General features: G+C 35.4%; 1 protein-coding gene across 2 annotated transcripts; it reads left to right on the top strand.

Annotated features, from left to right (window-relative positions):
• The first annotated feature begins 4645 nt into the window (after positions 1–4645).
• On the top strand, positions 4646–25195 carry LOC145605167 (uncharacterized). 2 transcript variants are annotated; one of them, XM_081661198.1, is made up of 10 exons: positions 4646–4784; positions 5103–6348; positions 6448–6547; positions 6684–7035; positions 7317–7401; positions 17721–17777; positions 20773–20832; positions 20982–21203; positions 22056–23553; positions 24518–25195. In XM_081661198.1, the coding sequence occupies exons 2-9, from the start codon at positions 5125–5127 to the stop codon at positions 23550–23552; spliced, it is 3597 nt and encodes a 1198-aa protein (XP_081517324.1). In that variant the 5' UTR covers positions 4646–4784; positions 5103–5124; the 3' UTR covers position 23553; positions 24518–25195. The 2 variants fall into 2 exon arrangements, with proteins under 2 accessions (XP_081517324.1, XP_081517323.1); XM_081661197.1 differs by having other exon boundaries at positions 24509–25195.

The raw sequence follows: 25195 nt of genomic DNA, 5'->3' as shown, positions 1-25195 counted from the left end.
GTGGCATATAATTTGTTATCCACATTAATATTGGTGGAAAGTCAATTTGTTTGCCACAAGAATACTCGTGGCATAAAATATAAAATTTGCCACGACATCCACTTTCCCATTGCAAATTCCTAGCCACGGTCTCTTGTGCCACATAAGTAAATTTCTAAATTCCCATGGCTAAATTACATAGCCACGGGAATCTTAAACTTGTGCCACAATTCTACTCGTGGGCCTCGTGGCACAAAGGTTAACTTGTTATAGTGCACCCCCATCATAATAGTCAAGACAATTCTTTAATATTATCTCTCCTTCAACGCAAAGCAACATTATACTTCGTAATTATTATTAGGAAAATTGGCTTAAAATAATATCAACTATTAACGGTGTGTGCAAAATAATATGAACTCAACTATTTACTATTAGCGGTACCACCTTTTATACTATATATGCAAAATAGTACGCAAGTCACCAAAAAAGTATTTTAAGTAAATATTCCATCTATATTTATTACTATTATTTTATCATTATTTTTTTCAAAATACATTTTGTATTACTCCCTCCGTCCCCTTTTGATAGTCCCTTACTTATGGACAAATTTTAGTCCCAAATTGTTCACCCCATTTGCTTTTTCCAACAACCACTAATTAAATTTTTACCAAAATTTCCTCCAATATTTGCAACAATATTTGTGCAAATTTAACTTTTCAATGTAAGTTTTGTTTTCCCATGTAATTTTTATTACTTTCTCTCTCTACTTTTTTGCATACTCAATGTCAATTTTCTTTTTCAATGTACTTTAACTATTCTTATTTGTGTTTATTAATTCCCGTAAAAAATGCCCATAAGGGACTATCAAAAGGGGACGGAAAGAGTAATATTTTCCTTTATAAACAAATTAATAATGCATGCCCCACCCCTTTGTTAGTTTTTTTTTAATTGTCAATATGTATTTAAATAATTTATTTCAAAAAACATGTAGTGATTATTTCTACTATCAGTCTACCACACAATAGTAAATAGGGTATTTTTTTTTATTTAATTAGTTTCAAAAATTGTTTTAAAAATCCAAAAAATTCCTTACATTATTTTGGTTGGTGAATGTGGGAAAATTTCAGATATTTTGAAACTAATTATATCAACATAATAATAAGACATTTAAATACCCTATTTACTACTGTGTGATGTAGAAATTACTATATTTATTATGAAAAAAAAAATTAATTAGATATTGATTTTTTTTAAAAAAAAATCCTAACAAAAGAGAGGCGTTATTAATTTGGATTGTAAAGAAAATTGTTAACATAGTACTATGTATGTATTTTGAAAAGAAAATAGAAAATCAATATAAATAATAATAATTAATTACAAAGATAGACGGAATAGTTATCGAAATACATTTTCGGATATTGGGGCACACTATTTTGCACATATAGTATAAAAGGTGGTACCACTAGTAGCAAATAGTTGAGTTGTATTATTTTGCACATACCGTTAATATTTGGTATTATTTTATATATATATATATATATATATATATATTAATTGTTTAAAGTAATATAATGAAAATTATTAAACAAAAAATAAAAAATAAAAAATGAAAATTAAGACGTACATATACATAGAATATACAAATTTGCTTAGATGCATGCAATTGTGTCCAACTTGTAGGAAGAGTAGGTTTCAACAAATCATCAATAGTGTTTTGCCTTGGAGCCTATTCTTAACTTATTTAAAATAGATTACTCTATAAGTTTTCCTTATTTTAAAAAAATAAAAATCTATAGATATACTTGTTTTTTACTGATGGACAAAAGGTTATACAAGTATTAGTTTGTCAATTTATCCTAATATTTTTCTAAGGAACAATTACCCGTAATGATCCCACATTTGCCTCATCTGACTAAAATAATCCCACCTTTATGTTATTTTTAGATAATCCGACCTTTATGTTATTTTTAGATAATCCGACCTTTAATGTTAATCCGCTAAAATGGTTCAAAGTGATTGATAACTTGTTAAATAGTTTATTTTTATTTATTTATTTTTTTATATATTTTTTTAAACTACACGGGTCACCATATAATTTGTCTAAAATTTTAAATTTTTTTAAAAAAACCACATCCCAGCCGCTACCCATCAGCAAAACCCCACCTAATTGCAGTCCATGCCGCCACCGCTGAATTACAGCCCTAGCCACCGCAATGTCGTCATTATTGTGGGTGGTCACTCTATAATTCACACCCGAAATTGGGTTGGGGAAGGTGAGGGAGGTTGAAGTGGAGGCGGGGGCTGGGATCAGGATGAGGAAAGGGATTTCGACGGCAGGAAGTGATTTTAGTGGGATATCGTGGGGGAGGGAGGGGGGGTTGGTGGTTCATGGGAGTGTTGACACCGAAATTTTGTTAACTAGTTCAAACCCCGTGCTATGCACGGTTTTACAATAATAGTTTACTATATGTTTATTAGAAAATGTACAAAACGAATCATTAGAAGTACCCAAAAAAAAAAAGTGTACAATAAACCTGATGATATACATATACCATAAGATTAATCTCAATGTCTAACTTACATTACAATTAATGTGAGATGGAAGAATTATTTAGATTTTAGTATACTCTTTTCTTAATAAAAAAAAAGTATTAACTATTCATGTTATTCTGGTTGATAAAAAAAATAAAAATTAAAAAAATTAAAAAAAAATACTTTTTTGATGATATCCTAATAGTTCTCGTGTTTTATAATTTTATCTAACATTTTATTCAATACCACTATACTTTTTTTTTTTTTTTGTTTGAAAGCATACCACTATTTTTTTTAATTTTATTAAAATTATTATTGTATATCACTCCCTAAATATAAGGCAAAACCTTAATTATAGTAACAAACTTAATTATATCAATAACCAAAAAAAAAAGTAACAAAATATTTTGGCGGGAAAATTTTTTATATGGTGATGACACGTGTACTTAGGGGATAACTACGGGGATTACTTTAGTATATAGGTATAGATTATTAGGTGTCAGATATATGTAAATAAGGAGATAATATATATATAAAAAAAAAGATATTTATCTTCAGAATCTCATAAATTATTATCTTTTACTCTACGACACTCTATATAAAGAGGGTCGTACCTAGGGTTTAAAGGAGGCTCAGATGGAACAAGTCACAAAGACCCCATCTCTTCCCTACTACCAAACATTGTAGGTACATAGTATGGAATAAGCCGACAAGGCCCGTACTATAAACTGTAGGAGTTTATAGGTACTACGCAGCGGAAATAACATATATGAATCAATAAAGTACCTAATCCCAAGAATCGCATGCATAACACACAAGACACATAATCATACCTTTGAAGCGTGAATTCCACGAAGCTATTCGACAGGCAAATCAGGGAGAGAATAGAGCCCCAAGTACGTGTTGCTCCTCTACTTAGTCCACGAGATTCGAACGAGCCGTCCACCAATACTAGATTGGTCGAGTGATTGAGGAAAACCGCGATCACCACCTTTTTGGACAACCGACCACCGCACGAACCACCACCACCACAAGACACCACCGGCGCCGGGAGGAGGAGAGAGCCGTGAGAGAGGGAGTATGAGAGGGGTTGGTTTCGTGTTTGCTAATTAGGGTTTGATCTAATTGATTAGTAAATTCCTTTTATGCAAACCTAGGCACCTAGTCTATTTATAATCTCATTATAATTAGACTAGGGCTTGAGGCCCAAAAACCCTCTTATAATCCCCTTATGGCCGGCCACCTAGAGTGATGAGGCCCATGATGGGCCTCGTCCTCTAATGCTCGATCTAGCCCCTTTGTGTAACCTTATAGGATCCGTCCACTAGTCAAAAGATCGTAAGTACCTCTAGCTATGGCAAAACGACGACCCAAATGTCCGGATTTAATTATCTCCATAATTTGATCCAATTATATATCTAGTAATTGCACACGACGAAGACATAACTTCTTCATAAACAAATATCAAAACCCTAGCCCTTTGGAGAGAGAAATCAAGAGATCTACGAGAGTTTTTACCCACAAATTATCAATGAAATAATTGTTCCCATATATTTTTCTACCTCTTTAATTATATATTGCAGGTTTGAAATTTTTATGGTTTTACAGGGAGAAGAAAAGGAAAAGGGTGCGTCGGAAGAGGCAGGACTAGGTGGTCGAATTCGTGACGAAAGGGAGTCAGGCGGACTAGCCGGTGGGGATGGATGGCGGAGAGGGTGGCTAGTGCTGGTGGGGTGATTTTTTAAATAATATAGTTTTTGATATATCTTTTCTTAAATAAAATTTAACATTATAAAAAAATTTAATTTTTAAATTTAATAATTAATTTTTTGAACAATCATAAGCCGACACGTGTCATTTAACTTGTTATCACTTTAGATGACCGGTTGGAACCATTTGAAGCGGATTGACATTAAAAGTCGAATTGTTTAAAAATAATTTGTGGGATTATTTTGGGCAGATAAGGCAAAAGTCGGATTATTCCGGACAATTTTACCTTTTTTTTTGTTTTTTATTTATATATATATATATATATATATATATATATATATATATATATATATATATATATATATATATATATATATATATATATATATATATATATATATATATATATTTCCTTCCGTCAAAAAAAAAAAAAAAAAAAAAAATTGCTATTTTGGAGCCTTTTCACGCTCACTATCTCTCTCTTTTCTCCATTGAAGCGTACTCTGAATTCTCCATTGAAGCGCCTTGTAAGCTTTCTCTCCTCCATTGAACCAGTTTCTGAGGTAATTCTCTCTCTCTCTTTTTTTCCCGATAATCATTGTACGTCAATTTCACAATTTAGTGTTAATCGTAAAATCTAATTTTCAGTATAGTCAATTTAGGGTTCTTCTAAGGTGGATTATCGAACTATTGGAAGTTGATTATTGAACTATTGGCTATAATCACTGATATTATGAAAGATTATAACGAATGATTTGTTGCTACTAGTAGAAATTTGCTATTTATATTTCTAAGTAAGAAGAATTTTATGTGATTTTTTTTTTTTTTTTTTTTTGTCTAATTTGAAAATTGAGTCAAATTCGGCTGTTAATGTGTTGCAGGCTTAGTTTAGGTAACCCTTTAATGTTAGGACAGAATTGTGAGAATGAGGTTTGCGCGGTTGTAATGGAAGAAGTTACTTTAGAAGACGAGTCCGAAGATGAGGATGTTGATTTTAATCCCTTTTTGAAGGAGAGCCTTTCGGAAGAGGCTTCGTCGAGCTTGAGCTCGGAAGTGGACGGGTTGGATATTGATGTTGTTACTAGTCATGTTGAGAATGTAGTACCTGTAGATACTCATGGATCATCCAAGGGGATGACTGATGTTGTTCACGAGGGGGAATGTGGTGATGTTAGTAAGAGGGATTCGGAATTGATTTTGAATCAGGAAAATGATAAGGTTCCGGAAAAGGAGAATGGGTTGAATAGTGGAGCTGATGGTGTCGAGGATGTAGGGGAGGCAGACATGGGATTGATTAGTTCCAGGAATAAACCCGTGATTGATTTGGATGATGAAGATGCTATTTGTAGAAGGACTAGAGCTCGGTATTCTCTTGCTAGTTTTACGCTTGATGAGTTGGAGACGTTCCTGCAAGAAACTGACGATGAGGACGATATTCAAAATGTTGATGAGGAAGAAGAGTATAAGAAGTTTCTTGCCGCAGTTTTGAATGGAGGGAATGGGGATCAGGGGAATCTAGAGGGTAATGATGACGACGATGATGAAGATAATGATGCAGATTTCGAGATTGAAATTGAAGAAGCACTTGAGAGTGACATTGATGATTGTGTAGTGACACCTAATAAGGATGAGAGGTTTGAGAGAGCTAGTCGGCGTCCTGAGACTAGACGAAAGGGACAGAAAAAAGCCAATGCCCAAATTAAAAAGAAGGTTATGCAGCAGGAAAATAGGCCCTTACGTCCACTATTGCCTGTAATGTCCACTGCATCTGTTCCGTGTCTCGGTCCTAGATGTGTTGCACTTGAGACTTCTTTGCAGTCCTCCCAGTGTGATGAAGGGGTTTTACCGAATGGATTCCAGCCTCATCAAATTGGGCAACTACATTTCATAATATATGAACATGTACAACTCCTTGTCCAAGTATACTCACTTTGTGTTCTTGAACCGTCCCGGCAGCATATTGCATCACAGATTAAGGGCCTTCTGGCAGAGCTGCTTCACAAACGGGACCTAGTGCTAGCCTGGAGAAATGGGCCTTATTCCATTTCTTGTTTTTACCCCTCATCCACCTGCTCATCTGTTTCAGTTGAAAATAAGGACTCTGACGTATCACCTAATGATGGTCAGGTACATTTTTCCTTAACTTGTAGTAGATGAAATATGTACCCTTTAATTTGTGATGGAATGTTGAAACTGCAATAAAGAGAACTTGGTTGCCTTGTTCAGGGCTGTCGATGGTCGCCAGTTGTAGGTGATTCTGTGCTATCAGTTTTGGATGTTGCACCACTTAAGCTAGTTGGAAGATATATTGATGATGTTTCTAAAGGTAAACAGACTAGCAGAGCTATGGGATTAGCAAGTAAAGAGCTTTTTTATTTTTTTATTTTTGGTTGAAAAAAGTAAATAGCTTATATGATACTTGGTTGATTATCATTTTCTGTTCTTGTCACTCCCTTTTCCAGCTGTACGAGAGCATCAACGACGCTGTGTGGAAACTACTAATACGTTTTTGGAAAAGCAGCCTCTTTTCCCCCTTCCTATTCGTTCTTCACCTGAAATGGATCATAATGTTTCTAAGGGAGATGGCCCATCTTTAAATACTTGTGATCTATCACCAAGTAATAAAGGGCCTAAAAAGACATTGGCTGCTACCCTTGTTGAAAGTACCAAGAAACAACCTGTTGCCTTGGTCCCCCAACAAATTACTAAACTGGCACTGCCCTTTTATTCATTGTTTAATCCAGCATTATTCCCTCACAAGCCACCATCCCCAGCTGTTGCTAATCGAGTGCTTTTCACGGATGCTGAAGATGTGTAAGTCTTTTTTTCAATTAACTTGACTGCAAATTTAGTATCTTTGAGAAGTTTCGTTGTTTTATCAGTTTCTTACTTGCCATGTATAAGTGTCAAAACTTGTATATTTTGATATATGCTGATAGTTTACTTTTAGGACTATCTTCATCATATATTCTTGTTGCTACATTGTATGTGCTATAAGTATCATTGAAGTCAATGGAACATTGCACTTGTTTTAGTGAAACAACGTGGTAAAATATGGGGCATTTTGTCCTGATTTTTGTATTTGAAAAATCTAGGTTGCTTGCCATGGGAATAATGGAATACAATAATGACTGGAAATCTATTCAACAGCGTTTTTTGCCTTGCAAATCAGAGCATCAGGTAAAAGCTTGATTGCCTTGATAGCTTATGCTCAATAATTGTTTTGATTGATCTATTGTGAGCTTGTGCAGTTGTGCTCTACATTTGGTGCCATTGTTCTATATTCTTGTCTATGACTAGAATTACCATCATCACTCTTGCCTGTGTGAAGCCTTGATGTGCTGGTTTTCTATGCATCTTGGATGTGAACCCTGGAGGATTTATTTATTCGTGTTATGTGTTATTGCTTCTCTGTAGTTTCTTGCTTTCTTTATCCAAAATTCCACACATGGTTTTCAAAAATTTTAAATAAAAAGTCCAATCGTTAGCTGTATCTATTTGTCACAATCTGTTGCAAACTTTTAATCTTTCTGTAACTGTATGCTTGCCTTTCTTTGCATAAATGTGAAACATATATTCATACTTATTTTATACTTGAGATGCTCCAGAATCTTTTTTATTTAAGGTTGATAGTTGAATTATTTGATTGGAAACCATCATATTTGGCCAAGTTTTTATGATTGTTGTGATATTAGTTGTTAGAAGAACATATACAGAATAAAATAGAGTAACTTTGCTGTCCATTTTGGAGATGGTTGGAGCTCATGGAAGGATGGAATACTTGGTTACTGTATATGTGCAAGACAACATTGTGTTTTCTTTTTTCACTACCTGTAATCTACTGCTATTCTGATTCTATCTGTAGGACATATTTCTCTCCTACTCTGTTGATACTCTTTTTCATCTACGCACCATCATTTTATAGCAAAGATGGCTTACACGTAAAATTTTAAATTTTCTTGTGAAACTCTATGAGATGATCTTTTTTCTGGCTTGGAAGTTGGATACTCTTTGGAAATCAGAATTCTCTTACGTTTTTTAAAAAATATATACAGTATTTTTCTGGTACTCCTTCATATTGTTATTTCCTTGTGCATCTTAGTAGATGATATTGTGGTTTGAGGGGAGAGAGCTCATAAAGAATAGTGTACTTTGTCAGGTCATTTACAGCTTGTTTAGATAAGTTTTTAGACAGGAAAGAGAGGGTAGGGACACAGAGACTATTAAACCCTTGTTTGGATATCAAAGAAGATGAGGGGAGGGAGGGTGAAGGAAATAGTCGGATCTCATATTCCATATAACTATGTATGGTGATAAAGTATTTAAAATGATACATTGTTTCTTGTTTTTCCCTTAGGAAGAGTAATTTCAAAGTCTGTCAATCTAGATTATAAAGTTAAATCATTGGCTCTAGGTAGAATTTGCTCAACAGCATTTTATTTTTTATCTAACAGAGAAAGGGATAATGTCAAACTCTATCAATCTAGATTGTCATAATGGAAGACAAACTGACAACAGCCGCAATTTTACCATCATCAATGGTTCAATTTCGAAGTAAGCAACACCACTTGGGGTCTAATTTATCTTTTGATTGCTGTTAACGGTGGCAGTCTTTGGGTTGATGGAGCAGGTGGTGAGGTGAGAGGAAATCCAGCAGGAGGAATTACATCCATGGTACAGAAAGAGAGGGTTGGGGGTAGGAGAGAAAAAGTCGTTAGGGTTGAAACACTCGAATGTGTTTTTGTGAAGGGTTTTAAACATAGTTAAGTTAGGGCATACATGTCTTTTCCTTAGGGATGGCAACGGGTCGGATTCGGAGCGGATTATGCTAAATCCGACTCCGATCCGACAGTGAGTCGGAGGCTAAATCCGACATCCGACTCCGACTCCGACATCCGACTCCGAGACTCCGAATCCGATCCGACTTAAAAATTCGACATCCGACTCCGATCCGACCCGAATCCGAGTTTCTTTTATTTTTTGATTTTTAGGTTTTTTTTTAAAAAAAATACTAAATCAACAATTTCCAAATTCCACTAAAAAACAGTATTAATGAAAATTCAAAGTACAACAAAGAAAATATTACACAGTACATTGTCAGTACTTGTGAAATTGTCTACAGTAGAACAATAATATCATAAAAATTCATAATAAATTACAAGTGCAATACAATTATACAAAACAACCAAGTTCATTCCTCCATGGCTCCATGCAACTCTTGAAGACTTCAATTCTTTAACATCAAGTTCACTGTGAAACTAACCAAGATAAAAAAAAATGAATTAGTAACATAATTACATAATATATTATTTTTAATTAATTAACCAATCAAAAACATATAAAATTCACCTTTGTTCATTATTCCTCATCAACTTCCACATCTTCATCTTCATAAATTAAAGCTAATTCTAGCTCAATCTTTGTAGTATCTAAAAATCATATAAAAAAATACATTAGTATTATAAATTGACCAAAAAAAACTTTAATTAATGAAATACCTTTCAATAGTGAACGCCTCCAACTTTGAAGACACATCAAAGCTTCAACGGTTTCCGGTAGAAGTCTACTACGATGGGGTCCAATGACCCTCCCACTTGTGCTAAATGAACTTTCGGAAGCAACGGTGGAAATGGGTATCGCAAGAATATCTCTAGCAATCTTAGCAAGGGTGGGAAACCTATGTGACTCCGCATTCCACCAAGCCAAAAGACTAAACTTACTCTCGTCAACTACAAGCCTCTCCTCTAACAAGTAAGTTTCCACCTCACATTTTTTAGTCCTCTTAGGAGGTTGTTGCGAAACATGTCTTGCCCACAACCCCTCAACTTCATCAAATTCATCCATGGGCCTCTTACCATTCACATTAACAATGGAGGAAGTTACACTAAAAGGAGTGTCATCATAACTTGCATCCATCTCATAATCATGAACTAAATCAACCAACAATCTTTTCACCCTATCACATTCCATCTCAAAACAATCACCATACACAAGTCTATAATAAAAAGTCACAATATCCAATTTTCTTCTAGGATCCAAAACCGAAGCAACCGACAACATTACATTAATCACATTCCAATATTTATCAAACTTAACAATCATTTTTGAAGCCATAGATTCAATCACCTTATTCCCACAACAAACCCATTTTCTCAAAGCAAGTAAAATTTCACACACTTTTTCAAAGTACAAATTGGCCGTTGGATATTTTCTTCCCGAAAAAGCCTCCGTTGCCCTTTTAAATAGTGCTAACCTTTCACATATCTCACTAGCCATTTTCCAATCTTCTTTACTAGGTAGTTTAAATTTATTCCTTCCACTTTTGCTCACCTTTGAATCCAACCTAGTAAATGCATCTTTATACAAAAGGGCTATTTGCAACATATCATAACATGAATTCCATCTTGTCTTACAATCTAAAGTCAATTTCTTAATGATAGGAATTCTACAATAATTACAAGCATCCTCAAACTTCTCATACCTTTTTGGTGTTGAAACACAAAAGGCAACAACACTACGAACTTTCTCAATTGCACCACTAATCATTTCCAACCCATCACCCACAATCAAGTTCAATATATGTGCACAACAACGCATATGCAAATACGAACCACCCATAATAAGCTTGCTAGAGTTAAGTTTTTCACGCAAAACATCTACTACGGCATCATTAGTTGTACAATTGTCAAGTGTAATGGTGGATACCTTTTCATCTATATTGAAACTCTTCAAACATTCTACCAATGCCTTGCTAATTGATTCCTTGTTGTGTGGGCATGGCACATACAAAAACCTATCAAACACAATCAAGTTACATACATATTAATTATATATTCAATTAAATGTAAGTTCAAACAAAAATATAAAACTATTAAATTACCTAATGATAAGTTCACGCAAAACCCAATCATCATCAATGTAATGTGCCGTCACCGCCATATACCCTTTCCTTTGATTGCTACTACTCCACATATCGGTGGTAATAGCAATCCTAGAATCATTCTCCGCAAACAACCTCATTAACTTTGATCTTTCTTCCTTGTAATCTCGTAGAATATCCGCTTTAACGGTATTCCTAGAGATTACCTTGAAATCCGGGTTCAAACTACTTACAAATCTTCTAAACCCAACATGCTCAACAATGGCAAGTGGGTACTCATGTAATATAATCATATTCACCAACTCGGACCTTGACACTTGAGCATTAAACTTAAATTTTCCAATCCCTAAGGAAGGAGATCCACTTTTACTTGACATAGCTAGTAAAATTTGTTGTTTCACATCCATAGTATTTTTTATTTTCATACATCTCTTTATGTAGGGATTCACACTTGATAACTTTTCGGAATGGAGCAAATGCAACTCAAATAGACTTCCTGCTCACAAGGAGCATAGATAGACAAAGTTGCATAAACTGTAAGGTTATCCCAGGGGAGAGTGTGGTCACCCAACACCGGCTATTGGTAATGACTATTCGTCTGAAAGAGAAGGCGAAGAAAAAAGTTAGACAAGAAGAACCAAGGATAAGATGGTGGACCCTAAGGGATGCAAAAGCTAAGGTTTTTACAGAAAAGGTAATTGAAGAAGCGGATTGGGATGGAGAGGTGGATCCGGACATGACCTGGTTACGAATGAAGAACTGTTTCCTAAGAGTGGCCAAAGAGGTCTTAGGGGAAGTAAGGGGAAGAACTTCGGTACAGAGAGATACTTCGTGGTGGAATGAAGAGGTGAAAGCAGTAATTAAGCAAAAAAGGGAATGCTATCAAGCCTTAGGAAAATGTAGGAGTGATGAAACCTTTGCAGCGTATAAGGAGGCTAAGAGTAAGGCAAAGGCAGCTGTTCGCCAAGCAAAAGAAAAGGCATATCAGGAGGTTTATGAAAAGCTTGATTCCAAGGAGGGAGAAAGGATCATTTATAAGATGGCAAAGAGAAGACAAGAGGCAAGGAAGGATATTGGCATGGTGAAGTGTGTCAAAGATAAGAACCAAATGGTCCTAGTGCAAGAGGAGGGCATCAAGGACAGGTGGAAGGGGTACTTCGATGAATTATTTAATGGAAGTAATGGAGTTGTGATAGGAGATACCTCTATGAGTGATGAAGAAATCAACATGGAGTATGTGCGAAGGATTAGGAGAGTAGAGGTGGTGATTGCACTGAGGAAGATGAAACCTAAGAAGGCGGTTGGCCCTGATGGGGTACCGATAGAGGTGTGGAGGTGTTTGGGTAAGATTGGTATTGATTGGTTAACAAACCTTTTCAACAAGATATGGACGGCTACAAGGATCCCACAAGATTGGAGGAAGAGCACCTTGGTCCCGGTTTATAAAAACAAAGGAGACGCTCAAGATTGTTCTAACTATCGAGGAATTAAGCTTATGAGCCATACTATGAAGTTGTGGGAAAGGGTGATTGAACAAAGGTTGAGGGCATGCACAAGCATTTCAGATAACCAATTTGGTTTTATGCCTGGGAGATCTACTATGGAGGCAATCCATTTGATAAGACAAATGATGGAGTTTTATAGGGTAAAGAAGAAAGATCTTCATATGGTCTTTATTGATTTAGAGAAGGCATATGACAAGGTGCCAAGAGAGATACTTTGGTGGGCAATGTTGAAGAAAGGTATCCCACGAAGGTATGTAGACCTAGTTAAGGATATGTATCGGGATGTGTCAACAAATGTGAGGACATGCGGAGGGTTGACAAAAGATTTCCCTATTACAATCGGATTGCATCAAGGGTCTGCATTAAGCCCTTTTCTTTTTGCAACGGTTCTAGACGAATTAACTAGACCAATTCAAGATGAGGTTCCATGGTGTATGCTGTTCGCAGATGATATCGTTTTGGTGGATGAGACTAAGGATGGGGTTAATGTCAAGTTGGAGCAATGGAGGCAAAGGTTGGAATCTAGAGGGTTTAAGCTAAGTCGGAGTAAGACTGAATATTTGGTATGTCGTTTTGGCACTCAGAGGGGGACAAGCAATGAAGTGGTGAGTTTGGATGGAAAGGATTTGACCATGAGTGAATGTTTTAAGTACCTAGGGTCGATCATCCAGAAGAATGGTGACATTGATCAAGACGTGACCCACAGGATTAAGTCAGGGTGGCTTAAATGGAGAGCGGCCACGGGAGTGCTATGCGACCGCAGCATTCCCTTAAAGTTGAAGGGAAAATTCTACAGGACTGCCATAAGACCAGTGTTGCTCTATGGTACAGAATGTTGGGCTCCTAAGAAAGAGCATATTAAAAAGATGGAGGTTACGGAAATGCGCATGTTAAGGTGGATGTGTGGAAACACTTTAAGAGATAGAATCAGAAATGAGGTTATTCGCAAGAAAGTAGGTGTGGCGGGCATTGTAGATAAATTAAGGGAAAATCGTCTGCGTTGGTTTGGACATGTAAGACGGAGACCCGAGGGTGCACCGGTGCGAAGAGTGGAAGAGTGGGACCATGGAGGGATTAAACGAGGAAGAGGGAGACCAAAGATGACTTGGTTGGAAGGAGTGAGGAAGGATATGAAGTGCATGGATTTACGTGAGGATGAAGTTTTGGATCGTAAGGGATGGAGGAGAAAGATTTATGTTGATGACTACACGGAATAATCAAATTTGGTTCATGTTAGCCGACCCCACTTTTGGGATTAAGGCTTTGATTGATTGATTGATACATCTCTTTATGTGATCCCTTAAATGTGTAGTACCACTCTTTCCTCCACCAACAAAAAGTTTCTTACAACCTTTACACTTTGCCTTGTCTTCTCCATTCACCTTAATTTGGTCAAAGTGTTTCCAAACAATTGAAGTTAGCTTCCTTCCCTTAACACCTATAATTTCGTCATCATCTTGAGTCATTTCTTCATCATTAACCTTTGTTGATTGTTTTGTAGTCACATTAGTAGGTTCTTTTACATAAGAGGATGGATCAACAAACCCCTCATCATCATCATATCCATTAGTAGGAGTAGATGAAACTTCTTCCATACCTAAATGCAAAATTAAATTGGGGATAAAAATCAATAATTTAACACACAACCAAAAATTTAACAAACAAAAGAATTGAAAATCCACGAGTAGAAGAACAAACAAAAAATATCCTTTTTAAAAATTGCATAGAGACAAACACTAAACTGAAGAGGATTAGAAAGAATAGGGAAAATAAAATGAAATCCAAAACAGGCTAGTCTAAAAGATTCTTCATCGCCATTCTGGCACGTCCAAAACATGCCCTTTTTAAGAAATTTAATTATTGGCCTTCTCTCATTTTTTAAAGATGGTTCCCAATTGTTCACCTCTCCCAGCTTGTCCATTTGCAGCTAGTTCACAAGCCAAAAGTTTATCCTTTGCCATGCTCAGCTTCAATTCAGATACCATCCATCTCATACCCCATACATCCCCCTCGGGCCTCAGCATTTGCAATAGCATTCAGAGCAATTAAGAGTGTATACTAGTACAGAATCCAAAATTCAAAATTCGAGCAGAAAAACAAACCAAAATTCAAGCAGAATACACAATCCGAAATTCGAGCAGAATACACAAGTAACACAACCAAAAATTCAAGCAGAATAAAAAAAAATCAAAAAAATCGAGCACAATACACAACCAAAAATCGAGCAGAATAAAAAAAGAATTCAAAAAAATTCGAGCATAATACACAACCAAAAATCGAGCAAAATAAATTAAAAATCAAAAAAAAATCAAGCAAACTATTCGGTGTAACTAAATATTCGAGCAAACAATACACATAATCGAGCAAATCATCAAGCAAACAACACATTTAATCGAGCAAATAATTCGGTTTCAGAATATAAAAAAAATTAAAAAAAATGAAAATATACTTGACTTGTTGACGGTGCTGCGTTGCATCGGTCTGCGGGAGCGCCGGAGCGGTGACGAGTAGGTGGTTGACGTGGAGACGCGCCGCCGTGAAGAGCTATGTGGAGTATTGGAGTGGGCTGTGGCTGGCTGCGTGAAAGACTGAAGTGAGAGTGAGAAATTGAGAATGTGGAGTAATGGAGTGGGTTGTGGCTGCGTGAAATTGTGAAAGAAAGTGTGAGGAGTGATCTAGGGTTTTTAGACAAAAGACCACTTAGACTACAAAATTAGAATTAGATATTTTAATTTGAAAAAAATACATAATTTGTTCATTTAAATCTAACTTTTACATAAAAAAGAATGTCTTATACTTTACACATTACAAATATTAATTGTGTAACAAGAACATAATTTTAAAATTGTGTAACTAAATTATTATGTCATTATATATCAAATTGGTCTAATATTCAAAAAAAAAAAAAAATTGGTCTAATAAAGTATGGAGTAATAGTCATTAGAGATTTAGAGGTAAGGTTTAAGAATAGATCTCGTGAATCAAGGTAGTCCACATTGTTGAAAACTATCCTAATCAACTATTGATCGATCAACATTATACTTCGTTGATTGAGTGATCGACTTTATAGATATAAAATAGAATTAGTAACCGTGAATTAGTAAAAAGTTTATAATTTTGACCGATTAACAATGTTTGTGTTATTGTAATATACTGCGTAGTTAATTGTTTGGAATAAAGATCAATTAACATTATACTTCGCTGATTGAGTGATTGACTTTATAAATATAATAGTGAATTAATAGCTTTAACTATGTTTGTGTAACTATGAATTAGTAAAAAGTTTAGAATTTAGACCGATTGAGTGTGCTATTGACTTACTATGAATTACTAAAAAAAGTTTAAACATTTGATCAAGACTAAACTATGAATCGATTAACATTATATTCCATTGATGGAGTGATTGACTTTATAGATATAAAGTACAATTAATAATTATAAATAGTTTGTGTTACTATGAATTAGTAAATGTTTAAAACTTTTGATCAAGATATTCAAGAATTAACTATTGAGTATTGATTGGTCTCTGTTGATTGAGCACATGATTGACTTTATAGATATAAAGCTGAATTAATAACTTTAAAGATATATCACATATATGTTTATGTTTATGTTTTTGTGAATTAGTGATTGACTTTATAGATATAAAGTTGAATTAATAACTTAAAGATATATCACATACATGTTTATGTTATGTTTATGTTTTTGTGAATTAGTAAAAACTTAAAGTTTTAAATATTGATTTTTTTTATAAAAAAATTAAAATATAAGGGACACACCAGGAAGGCGGGAAATGACACGTGTCATTGTTGGTGTGTCTTTTAGTATATAATGTGACGCAACTAAATTGTGTTTATACTGTTTGACGGCTTGACGCAACTAAATTGTGTCATTGTTGGTGTGTCTTTTAGACTTTTAGTATACTATCGATTGATGATTGATGAATCATATAATGTGAGTATGTGACGCAACTAAATTGTGTTTATACTGTTGATTCGTAACAATAAAGAGGTATTACAATAAATTAATTATATCCCTTCAAAATATATATATATATATATATATATATATGTATATATATATATATATATGTATATATATATATATATATAAGTTAGAGTACACAATTACACAAATCCCAAAAAAAATTGTATATAAGTCGGAGTCGGAGTCGGATTACGGGTCGGATTATCTCGGAGTCGGAGTCGGAGTCGGACATCCGCCGGAGTCGGATTTTTTTCTCGGATTTTTTGTAGGATCCGACTCCGACCCTCCTCCGATTCGGATTCGGATTATTTTATCGGAGTCGAACTCGGATTAATTTTTTCTCGGACTCGGAGCGGATTTTTTGCCTCGGATCGGGGCGGAGTAGGGTCGGATCCGGATTGAATTGCCATCCCTACTTTTCCTGTTATTGTGTGTTTTGCTCTCATTTGCCTTCAAGGGTTTTTTGATTTTGGAGAGCCTTTTATCTTAGAAAATAAGGAATAGAATCACCTCTTTGTGCCATTTTTTTGTAAAAAATAATTGGATCTATGTTGGTTTTATGTATTTAGTCTTGAGTGAATTGAGTCTTAACGAATAGAGTTGTTTACTGTGTTTCTCTTCTGTGTTAGTTTGTGTTAATCTGTTCTGTCTCTCTGTTATCATCTATGAATGACATACAATAGTACAACAAGATTGTTGTACAATTATATTTCCTATTAGCTTTCTGGAGGATTTTTTGTCCTTGTTGGGTATAATGTCATACTTCTCTGGAATCTCCTCTCATGTAAAGATATACTTCTTTTGTCCCTATATGTATGCTTCATTTTACAGGGTGTCTCTAAAGAATGTTCCATTTCCTGAGTAGGCATGTGGTCCCATTATTTAATTCCCTTACTATTTTACCTTGTCGTCAAAATCACTCATCGGAATATTTAAAACTGTGCAATATGACTTGCAGCATACATTAAAGGATAAAGGGAGTACATTGTATGATTAGCTTACTTGTATAACTTCCTATGTCAAATATATACACAAAATGTACATTATTACTATTTATTATGTAGCACTACATATCACTTTTGATATACTATAATATAATTGATACATGACAATTTTATATGCCACAGATTTTTGTAAGGGCAAAAAATCGCTGCTCAGCTAAGGCACCTGAAAATCCAATAAAGGTATTCACTCAATATTGCCAATGTGGTAAATTATGTGTTTTCGATCCAATCTCTTTGACAGCTGCCTATTTTTGATTTTGGTCTGTTTTGTTCCCCACTTTTCTATTTGATTTTGGCATCTTGATTTGATAGAGATGTTTATCAAAACAGTGTCGTTAATTTTCCATGTTTGTAGTTTCTCTTACCCCCCTTTAGAGATGCTATATATACGTGTTACTTTTACTCACCAGCAAATGTATTTCCCTGTAAAATCTTGGTTTGACGATACATGTTTGCTTCCCTTTCTCATTCTTTGAATTTCCCCTGTAGTTCCATATCTCTTTGTTTGACGTTTGTAACTTCACAGTAGCTTAGTATGAAATTGAACCTTAATGACTCAATAGGCATATTGCATTACTGCTAGTTAAATGTTGTTCATTTGGGTGTATTCTACAGAGAGAAGAAAGAATTGATGTGGTAGGTTTAGTCTTGAGTGTGATTCCAGGTGATTATATGGGTAGGAAATGATCTACCTAGCAACGCTTTTTTAAGCTGAGGAGAACCTAATGCACCCTGTAGTTGGTAGACCAAGAATCTGCATCTAGGGCTAATGCCTCATGCTGCTGAATGATTTTTAATGTAGAGGATTTTTGAGAGCTTTGGAACTTGACTGTTCTAGAGGTTGGAATATGGTCACAAATCCTCACCTCAAGATTTCAGGGCTCCATGATTTGGGTGAGGCGCAGTGTGTTTTTTTTTTTTTTTTTTTTGGCCTTGTTATTTATTAAATATATTATGTGGCTTGTGCATAAAGAGTGGGTTTCAAACTAAGGTCTTTGTATATATTTTATGTTTATTTATCTACTGTTTTTCAAACTATCATAAAAAAATAATCTTGCAGTGTGATATATAATGTAATACGAAACTACATAAATCTATTTATATGCACTAACGATAAAGCGGCTAAATGCACAAATTAAAAGTTTTAACTATTGCTTCTGTATTTTTGTACAAAACTCCAAAGTCTAAAATCTCAATATATTATAACAACTTTGTAATTGTTTATTAGTAATATCAAAATATGACAAATAAAGAATCTAAATATGATAAAATAAATCATAATAAGGTGGGTGGTGGTGCAAGTAAAGCGAGTATTAAGTGGGTATGGAATCTATAAATAGTGATGAGATAGGGATCAAACGGGTAAGGCGGTGGGCGGTGGGCAAGCAATTGGGTATTAAGTAGATGTCAGTGGATTAGGATTTTGTACTTGCCACATGTTATACTCAGGAATGAGAATGAATTAATATACTTAATTCCCTTTAGGTGTTTAAAACTATGTAAAGGAGTTATTGGTCCGGACAATAGTGTATGAATTAATGTACACAATTTTTTCTTTACTCGCATTTATTGAAATGAAAAAAAAGTTCTCTCTTTATAATTTTTCCTGTGCTCTTTAGTATTTGTACTTAACCCAAAAACTCTAATTACTAGTTTTTACCTCTTTAACTTATACTTTCCCGGTTTCCAGTTGCGTGCAATATTTGACTTTTTTGCATTATTCAATTATTATCTTTGATGAGTTTGATCACTAATATCATTACTTATATGATAGAAATAATATGTAAAAAGTTAATTTCTGAAAATATACATTGTGATCAACCCAATAATTACTGAAATTTGTTTTTTTAAATTTTTTAAAAATGAGGTCTATATTTTTTTTAAAAAAATGCTGCAAAAGATTCAAATGCTGCTTATAATTTGAAATGGGGGTAGTTTACAAAATTATCTTTTTAATAATTTTTGTGGGATCCATATTTTTGGTGATATTGTAATAAATTTCGTATTTAATTTTTAATATATTTCCGATTAATAAGTTAATATCAAGAAATTCACTATTTCTCATTTAACTTTGGAAAAATTGAAACGAATGATCCCACCTTTGCCACTTCTCCTTAGAACAATCCCACTTTTTCATATTTGGAAACAATCCCACTGTTGACCCCATCTGCTCAAAATATTCGCTTAATCGGTTTTTGAAATTGGTAACGGGTTTTAGAAGGTGACTTGGCACCTGTCACTTTCTGATTGGACTTATATTTTTATATTTGAAAAAAACAATTGAATTTAAAAAAAAAAATTTTGCCATTTTTTTTCTCTTTCTTTCTCTCTAGCTACCATTCTCCATGGCCTAGGCTCCGCCTCAACTCTCGTTATGTCCTCCGCATCTTCCACCGTATGCGGCATTGTCGCCGGTGAATCCAACCACTGTATAGAGAGTGTTTTCAATTAATTTCAATTTTACGCTGCCATTGCAAGTGGTGTGAGATTTTTTTTTGGACTTAGATATGGAGGAACAAGCATATTGTGTGGGATACTACTATAAGTCTATAATCATTGTAAATTCATCTACTACTATAGTAGCTCTTCACCATTGAAAGAGATTTCTGTTGGCGATTCTCAGGTTTCCTCGCAAATTCTATGGTGGAGGTTGGGTCAGCTGGGGTTTTGGGGTCCGGTGAGAGGGGGTGGGGTTTGGACCATTTGGTGTTTTGGGAGAGGGGGTAGCGTTTTTGGGGAGATGGGTTGGAGTGTTTGGGGTGGCGGGCTGGCTGGGTCAGGTGAGGTTTAAGAAAAAAAAATAACTGGCTGGCTGGGTCAGGTCAAGGAGTGGTGGTGGTGATGATAATGGTGGTTATGAAAGGAGGGTAGGAGTAGAGATTTAAGAATAAAAATAAAGTTAACTTGTTAAACAAGTTGGGGGTAAAAGGTGTGTATCAAAGGTGTTATTGTTTCCGATTACTCCAAGGTAGGATTGTTTTGAGCAAAAGTGGGATTATTCTTTTCAATATTTCCTTAAATTTATTATTTTTTCTATTTGCACCAAATAAATATTAAGATTTGTAAACTGTGCATTGAGCAAGTGCTATTTCGTCTTGTATTTCGGTTCACAAAAATTCCCTTTTGTAGAAGTGGACTGAGTTTTTCTCTCAATTTTTTGCTTGGCTTCATTCAGGCTGTAAGGAAGATGAAAACATCTCCACTCACAGAGGAGGAGAAAGCTCGTATTCAGGAGGTGATTCTATTTCTTGGAATTTATTTTTTTGTTTTTTTATTTTTATTTTATATAACTTTAAATTTAAATATTTTATACTTTGTTTGAATTAAATCAAGATTGTCAATTTATACCTGGTATCTTACTATATTGCTTGCACTTTTAAATAGGGACTCAAGGTATTCAAACTTGACTGGACATCAGTTTGGAGAACTATGGTTCCGTATAGGGATCCTAATCTACTTCCTCGGCAGTGGCGCACTGCTATTGGAACTCAGAAATCATACAAATTTGATTCAGCTCGCAGGGAGAGACATAGAGTTTATGAGTCAAACAGGAGAAGAAACAAAGCTGCAGCTATGGATTACTCTCAGACTGGATCTGAGAAAGAGGTACTTTTCAGTCACCAGTGTGCTTGCTCTAGATACATGCAAAACTATATGCACTCCTTGATCCTATCAAAAAGGAAAAGAAAAACTGCAAACACTTTTATGGAGACTAAGTAAGAAGGAAAAGGAGAGGAGTATCTCATGCACATTTCACCCTCTTAACTTTAGTGTGCTTGTATAGGTTGTATCTGCTTGATGAATGAGAATGTGGCAAGAGGTGATATTATCTCTTAATTTACCCTTGCTATCATGATTGTGGAAGTCATCATTTGATTTCTAACAAATTGCTTATGTTATGTAATTTTGTGAAGGCCTTTGGTGATTAAAAAAAATGACAAGTCATGTTAGCACACAGCTAAAGGCTTGTTTGGCATTGTTTTTTGTTTTCAGTTTCCAATTTTTTTGAAAACAAAAAACCAAAAACAGGAAACAAGAAAAAGGTGTTTCCACTTTTCTGTTGTCAGTTTTCATAAGTATCATGGTTTTAATACGTTTGACTAATTTTTGATTCATTATGTGACATATATCATATGATTTTAAAAAACAAAAAACCAAAAAACAGAAAACCACAATGATGCCAAACGAACCCTAAGATGTTCGTGTTATAATTGCTGCAGCTATTTTTATCAAATAATGTGGTCTTGATGTACAGTCTTTTTGTCCAAATGTAGAAGCTTTGCCTTTAGCCTAGCTTCCATTCAGTTGGTTCTTATGGGTTAAAATTTCTTGTAGAAGTCTAGTTGGAGGGATTTGTTTGAGTAAATTTTTTGATGTATTGTGCATATTAGGCATATTGCAATTTTTATTTTTCTTTTTTTCCGTATTTTTTAACATAATGAATTTTCTGGTTGCCAGAATGAAAGCGGAGAGGACTTCATGGACAATGACAATGAAGCATATGTTCATGAAGCATTTTTGGCCGATTGGAGACCCACTCTCTCTGGAGTGATTCCTTCAAAAATATCTTCCTCAAGCCTTAAGGCAGGATGTCTGCATGGAGATGTTCCGGCTGCTAGCTCTAGTACCCCCCAGAGTGGGGCAGATAATCACCGGAACCGAGAAATTCAAATTGACAAAGGTCATGCTTACAAGGGCTTAGCTGCTTCAGAAAATTCCCATCTCATACATTACAAATCTTTGCATCCTCATGTTTCTTCTAGCCATCCGCCACCTATTTCAACTTCAGAAACATTTAGTGAATCGCTATCTCGGTCCCAAAGGGCTGGAAAACCTAGCGTTTCCAATCTAGTTAAATTAGCGCCAGAATTACCCCCTGTCAAACTTCCTTCAGCAGTCCGTATTATATCTCAGGCTTCTCTCAGAAATACTCAGTTTGGAAGCTCCAGTGAGGTTTGTGCTTCTAGTCCTGGGCCTGCAAATTTAGTAAAACCTGTGCAAGACAATATTATGATACCAAATCCCAATTTTGAAAGTTTTCCCTCGCAAAAGGATGAACTCTTGAAGAATGGAAGTCTCACCAAAGAAAGAGGCACAAAACTGGATCCTCAAATGCACCCTTTACTGTTTCGAACCATTGAAGAGGGGCATTTACCATGCTACCCTGTTAACAATCCTACGAGGATTCCTACATTTAGTTTCTTCCCACCTATGCAACATCAAATGAATGTGACTCTACTACGAAATCCTTGCCCTGCTGGGACCGATGCTAGCTTAAAATTTTCGGGATCAAAAGAAAGTGCCTCAGCATCTTCCAGTCTAGATTTCCATCCTCTATTACAAAGAGCAAAAGAAATTCATGCCAACTCTATAGATGCTGGCTTGACTGACTCTTTACTAAATACTGATCTGGAGCTTTCTAGGGATCAATATGTGGAAGACATTGTTTATGATGCTGGTGCAACTGCTGGACAAATGGCTGCTGCTACTAGACTTACCAGTCCCAATGCCGATGCTAATGATTTGGACTTGGATATCCACCTGAGTTCTGCATCTAAAAGGAGAGAAAATTCAAGCAAAAGAGATGAGATAAATTCGTTGTTTCCATCAATAAGTGGGTCAAGGGTTGTTGAGAGTGTGAAAGAGAGAAGTGCCATGCACGGTGACTCATCTCAGCTTGCTGAGCTCCAGCCTGCAGATCCTGTTGGTCAGAGGCATATGGAGATATCTATTCCTGATAATTCTTCTGCAGTTTCCAATGCGGTTGATGGTAGTTATGGCTCATGTATTTATGATAATGTTAGTGTTCATCCTCCTTTGGAAATAGTGATGGAACAGGAAGAACTGAGTGATTCTGATGAAGAAATGGAGGATGTAGAGTTTGAGCGTGAAGAAATGGAGGATTCTGATGGAGGAGGGATCAGATGCCGAAGAAGTTGTCAACATGCACAATAAGGTAATATTTTTCTTCTTACCTGATTAAAAACAACATCGCTGCTGTTTTCGTTGTATATATCTGATTTAATTAGGTGTTAGTTCAGGGAATTACTAGATCTAAATGCATATGATGCGTGAATATTAACAAGCATGTACAACAATTATGTTAAAAGCATACTTAAAACGTGAGGGTGTTTTAGGTAGACACAGAACTCCTTGTGAGCTGGCTTATATAGTAGAGATTGTGGGACTTATTTTGGGAAATCCAAACACGACCTATTATATTTTAGGAAGTATGACAACCTTTACTTTAGCATCCCAAATTTGCTTGTGCTTACTATTTACAGATGGAGCATGTAATAATTACTACTCTACTTCATTGGGATTGAAACTCCCAGATCATGCCTTTTCATGGTCAATACTTTCAATGTGCATAATTTGTATATCTATGTATTGCTTTATTTTTTTCTGCATTTTTTGTGAGCAAGCTGTTGTTTGAATGTACTTTGTATCATATACCTCAATTACATGACCTTATTAGCCTATTGATCATGGATTTTCTATTATTAAACGTTCTTTAGTGGTTTCCCTACACTGCTTATGAAGTGTATTTTCCCCTGGCAACATGAGGCAACAATGACACCAATTGCCGTTTTGGTACCTGTGGCTCAGACAATACTCAGCCTTAATGACATCCTAATCCAAAGCAAAGAGGATAAGGTGAACAGCATCAAGAACTTGATGCCTGTTTGCCATTTGGAATTCTCATCAAAAACCCTCTAAATATGATATGTGGATAAAGCAAGAAGGCAGATTATTTTTCATGCCTGAGGTTTGGCTAGACCCTGCCTCCTATGCTTAGTTTGCTTTCAACATGTCTTGTTTGGTCTAGGATAGCCCTGACTCCCTACTTTTGAGCATCCAAACCATTTTTTGCCTGCAATTTTCTCTGTTCTTACTCCTTTTTTAACTAGGTGATTCAGGAGCAACCACATGTGTTGGGCACAGATGATCGTGCCCAGCCTTTGAGATCACTTGCATCTGGAGTTTCTGAGCGGACTCGCTCCCAAAGAAAAAGATCTCCTAGATTGGGTTTGACAGGGACAGGAAAGGACCACACAAAGGATTCCTGGTTAAGTTTGAATTCTCATGGCTCTCATTGCAAACCACTTTCAAGAACCAATAGGGCAGAAAGCCCCTCTAGAGGAGGCCCAGTTTTTTCAAGCCCCAACCGATATCGTAAGAAAGCAGTTTCGAGCTCAAAAGATGTGTCTTCAAGTGACAAACAAACTGATATTTCTCTGCAAGATCCCTTCTCCACTCCATCAAGGAAGTCTCTAAGCAGGCCTTAAAAAATTCCTCTCTTTGAAAGTGGGTGTCCCTGCTCTAAACTCCAGTTGTATAAAGAAGGATGGAAAGCTTGAAATATAAATTATAAATGTAGTAACAGTCACTCAGGTTGTATAAAAAATATAGTTGCTAACCAACTCGAGTCTTTGGACAAGAAGGAACCGATGCATTGACAAACAGTGAAGGCTCAGAATGGCAGGAAGTCTATGGAGTTCAGGTATGCCCTCCTTTTAGTGGGGGTTTTTGGTCGCCTTGTGAACAGGTTTTGTACATTCCTTGCACCTCCCTTTTAGAGAGAGAGAGAGAGAGAG

Source organism: Chenopodium album, chromosome 22, assembly GCF_948465745.1.
Source record: "Chenopodium album chromosome 22, dcCheAlbu1.1, whole genome shotgun sequence".
Taxonomy (NCBI): Eukaryota; Viridiplantae; Streptophyta; class Magnoliopsida; order Caryophyllales; family Amaranthaceae; genus Chenopodium; species Chenopodium album.
The sequence above is the reverse complement of the archived record's forward strand: the minus strand, read 5'-3'. Positions and strand labels throughout refer to the sequence as shown.

Coding starts and splice junctions, on each gene's coding strand:
- LOC145605167 (XM_081661198.1), top strand. CDS start 5,125: ATGTTAGGACAGAATTGTGAGAATGAGGTTTGCGCGGTTGTAATGGAA. Junction 6,349..6,447: donor TATCACCTAATGATGGTCAG/GTACATTTTTCC, acceptor TGCCTTGTTCAG/GGCTGTCGATGGTCGCCAGT. Junction 17,778..20,772: donor CACCTGAAAATCCAATAAAG/GTATTCACTCAA, acceptor GGCTTCATTCAG/GCTGTAAGGAAGATGAAAAC.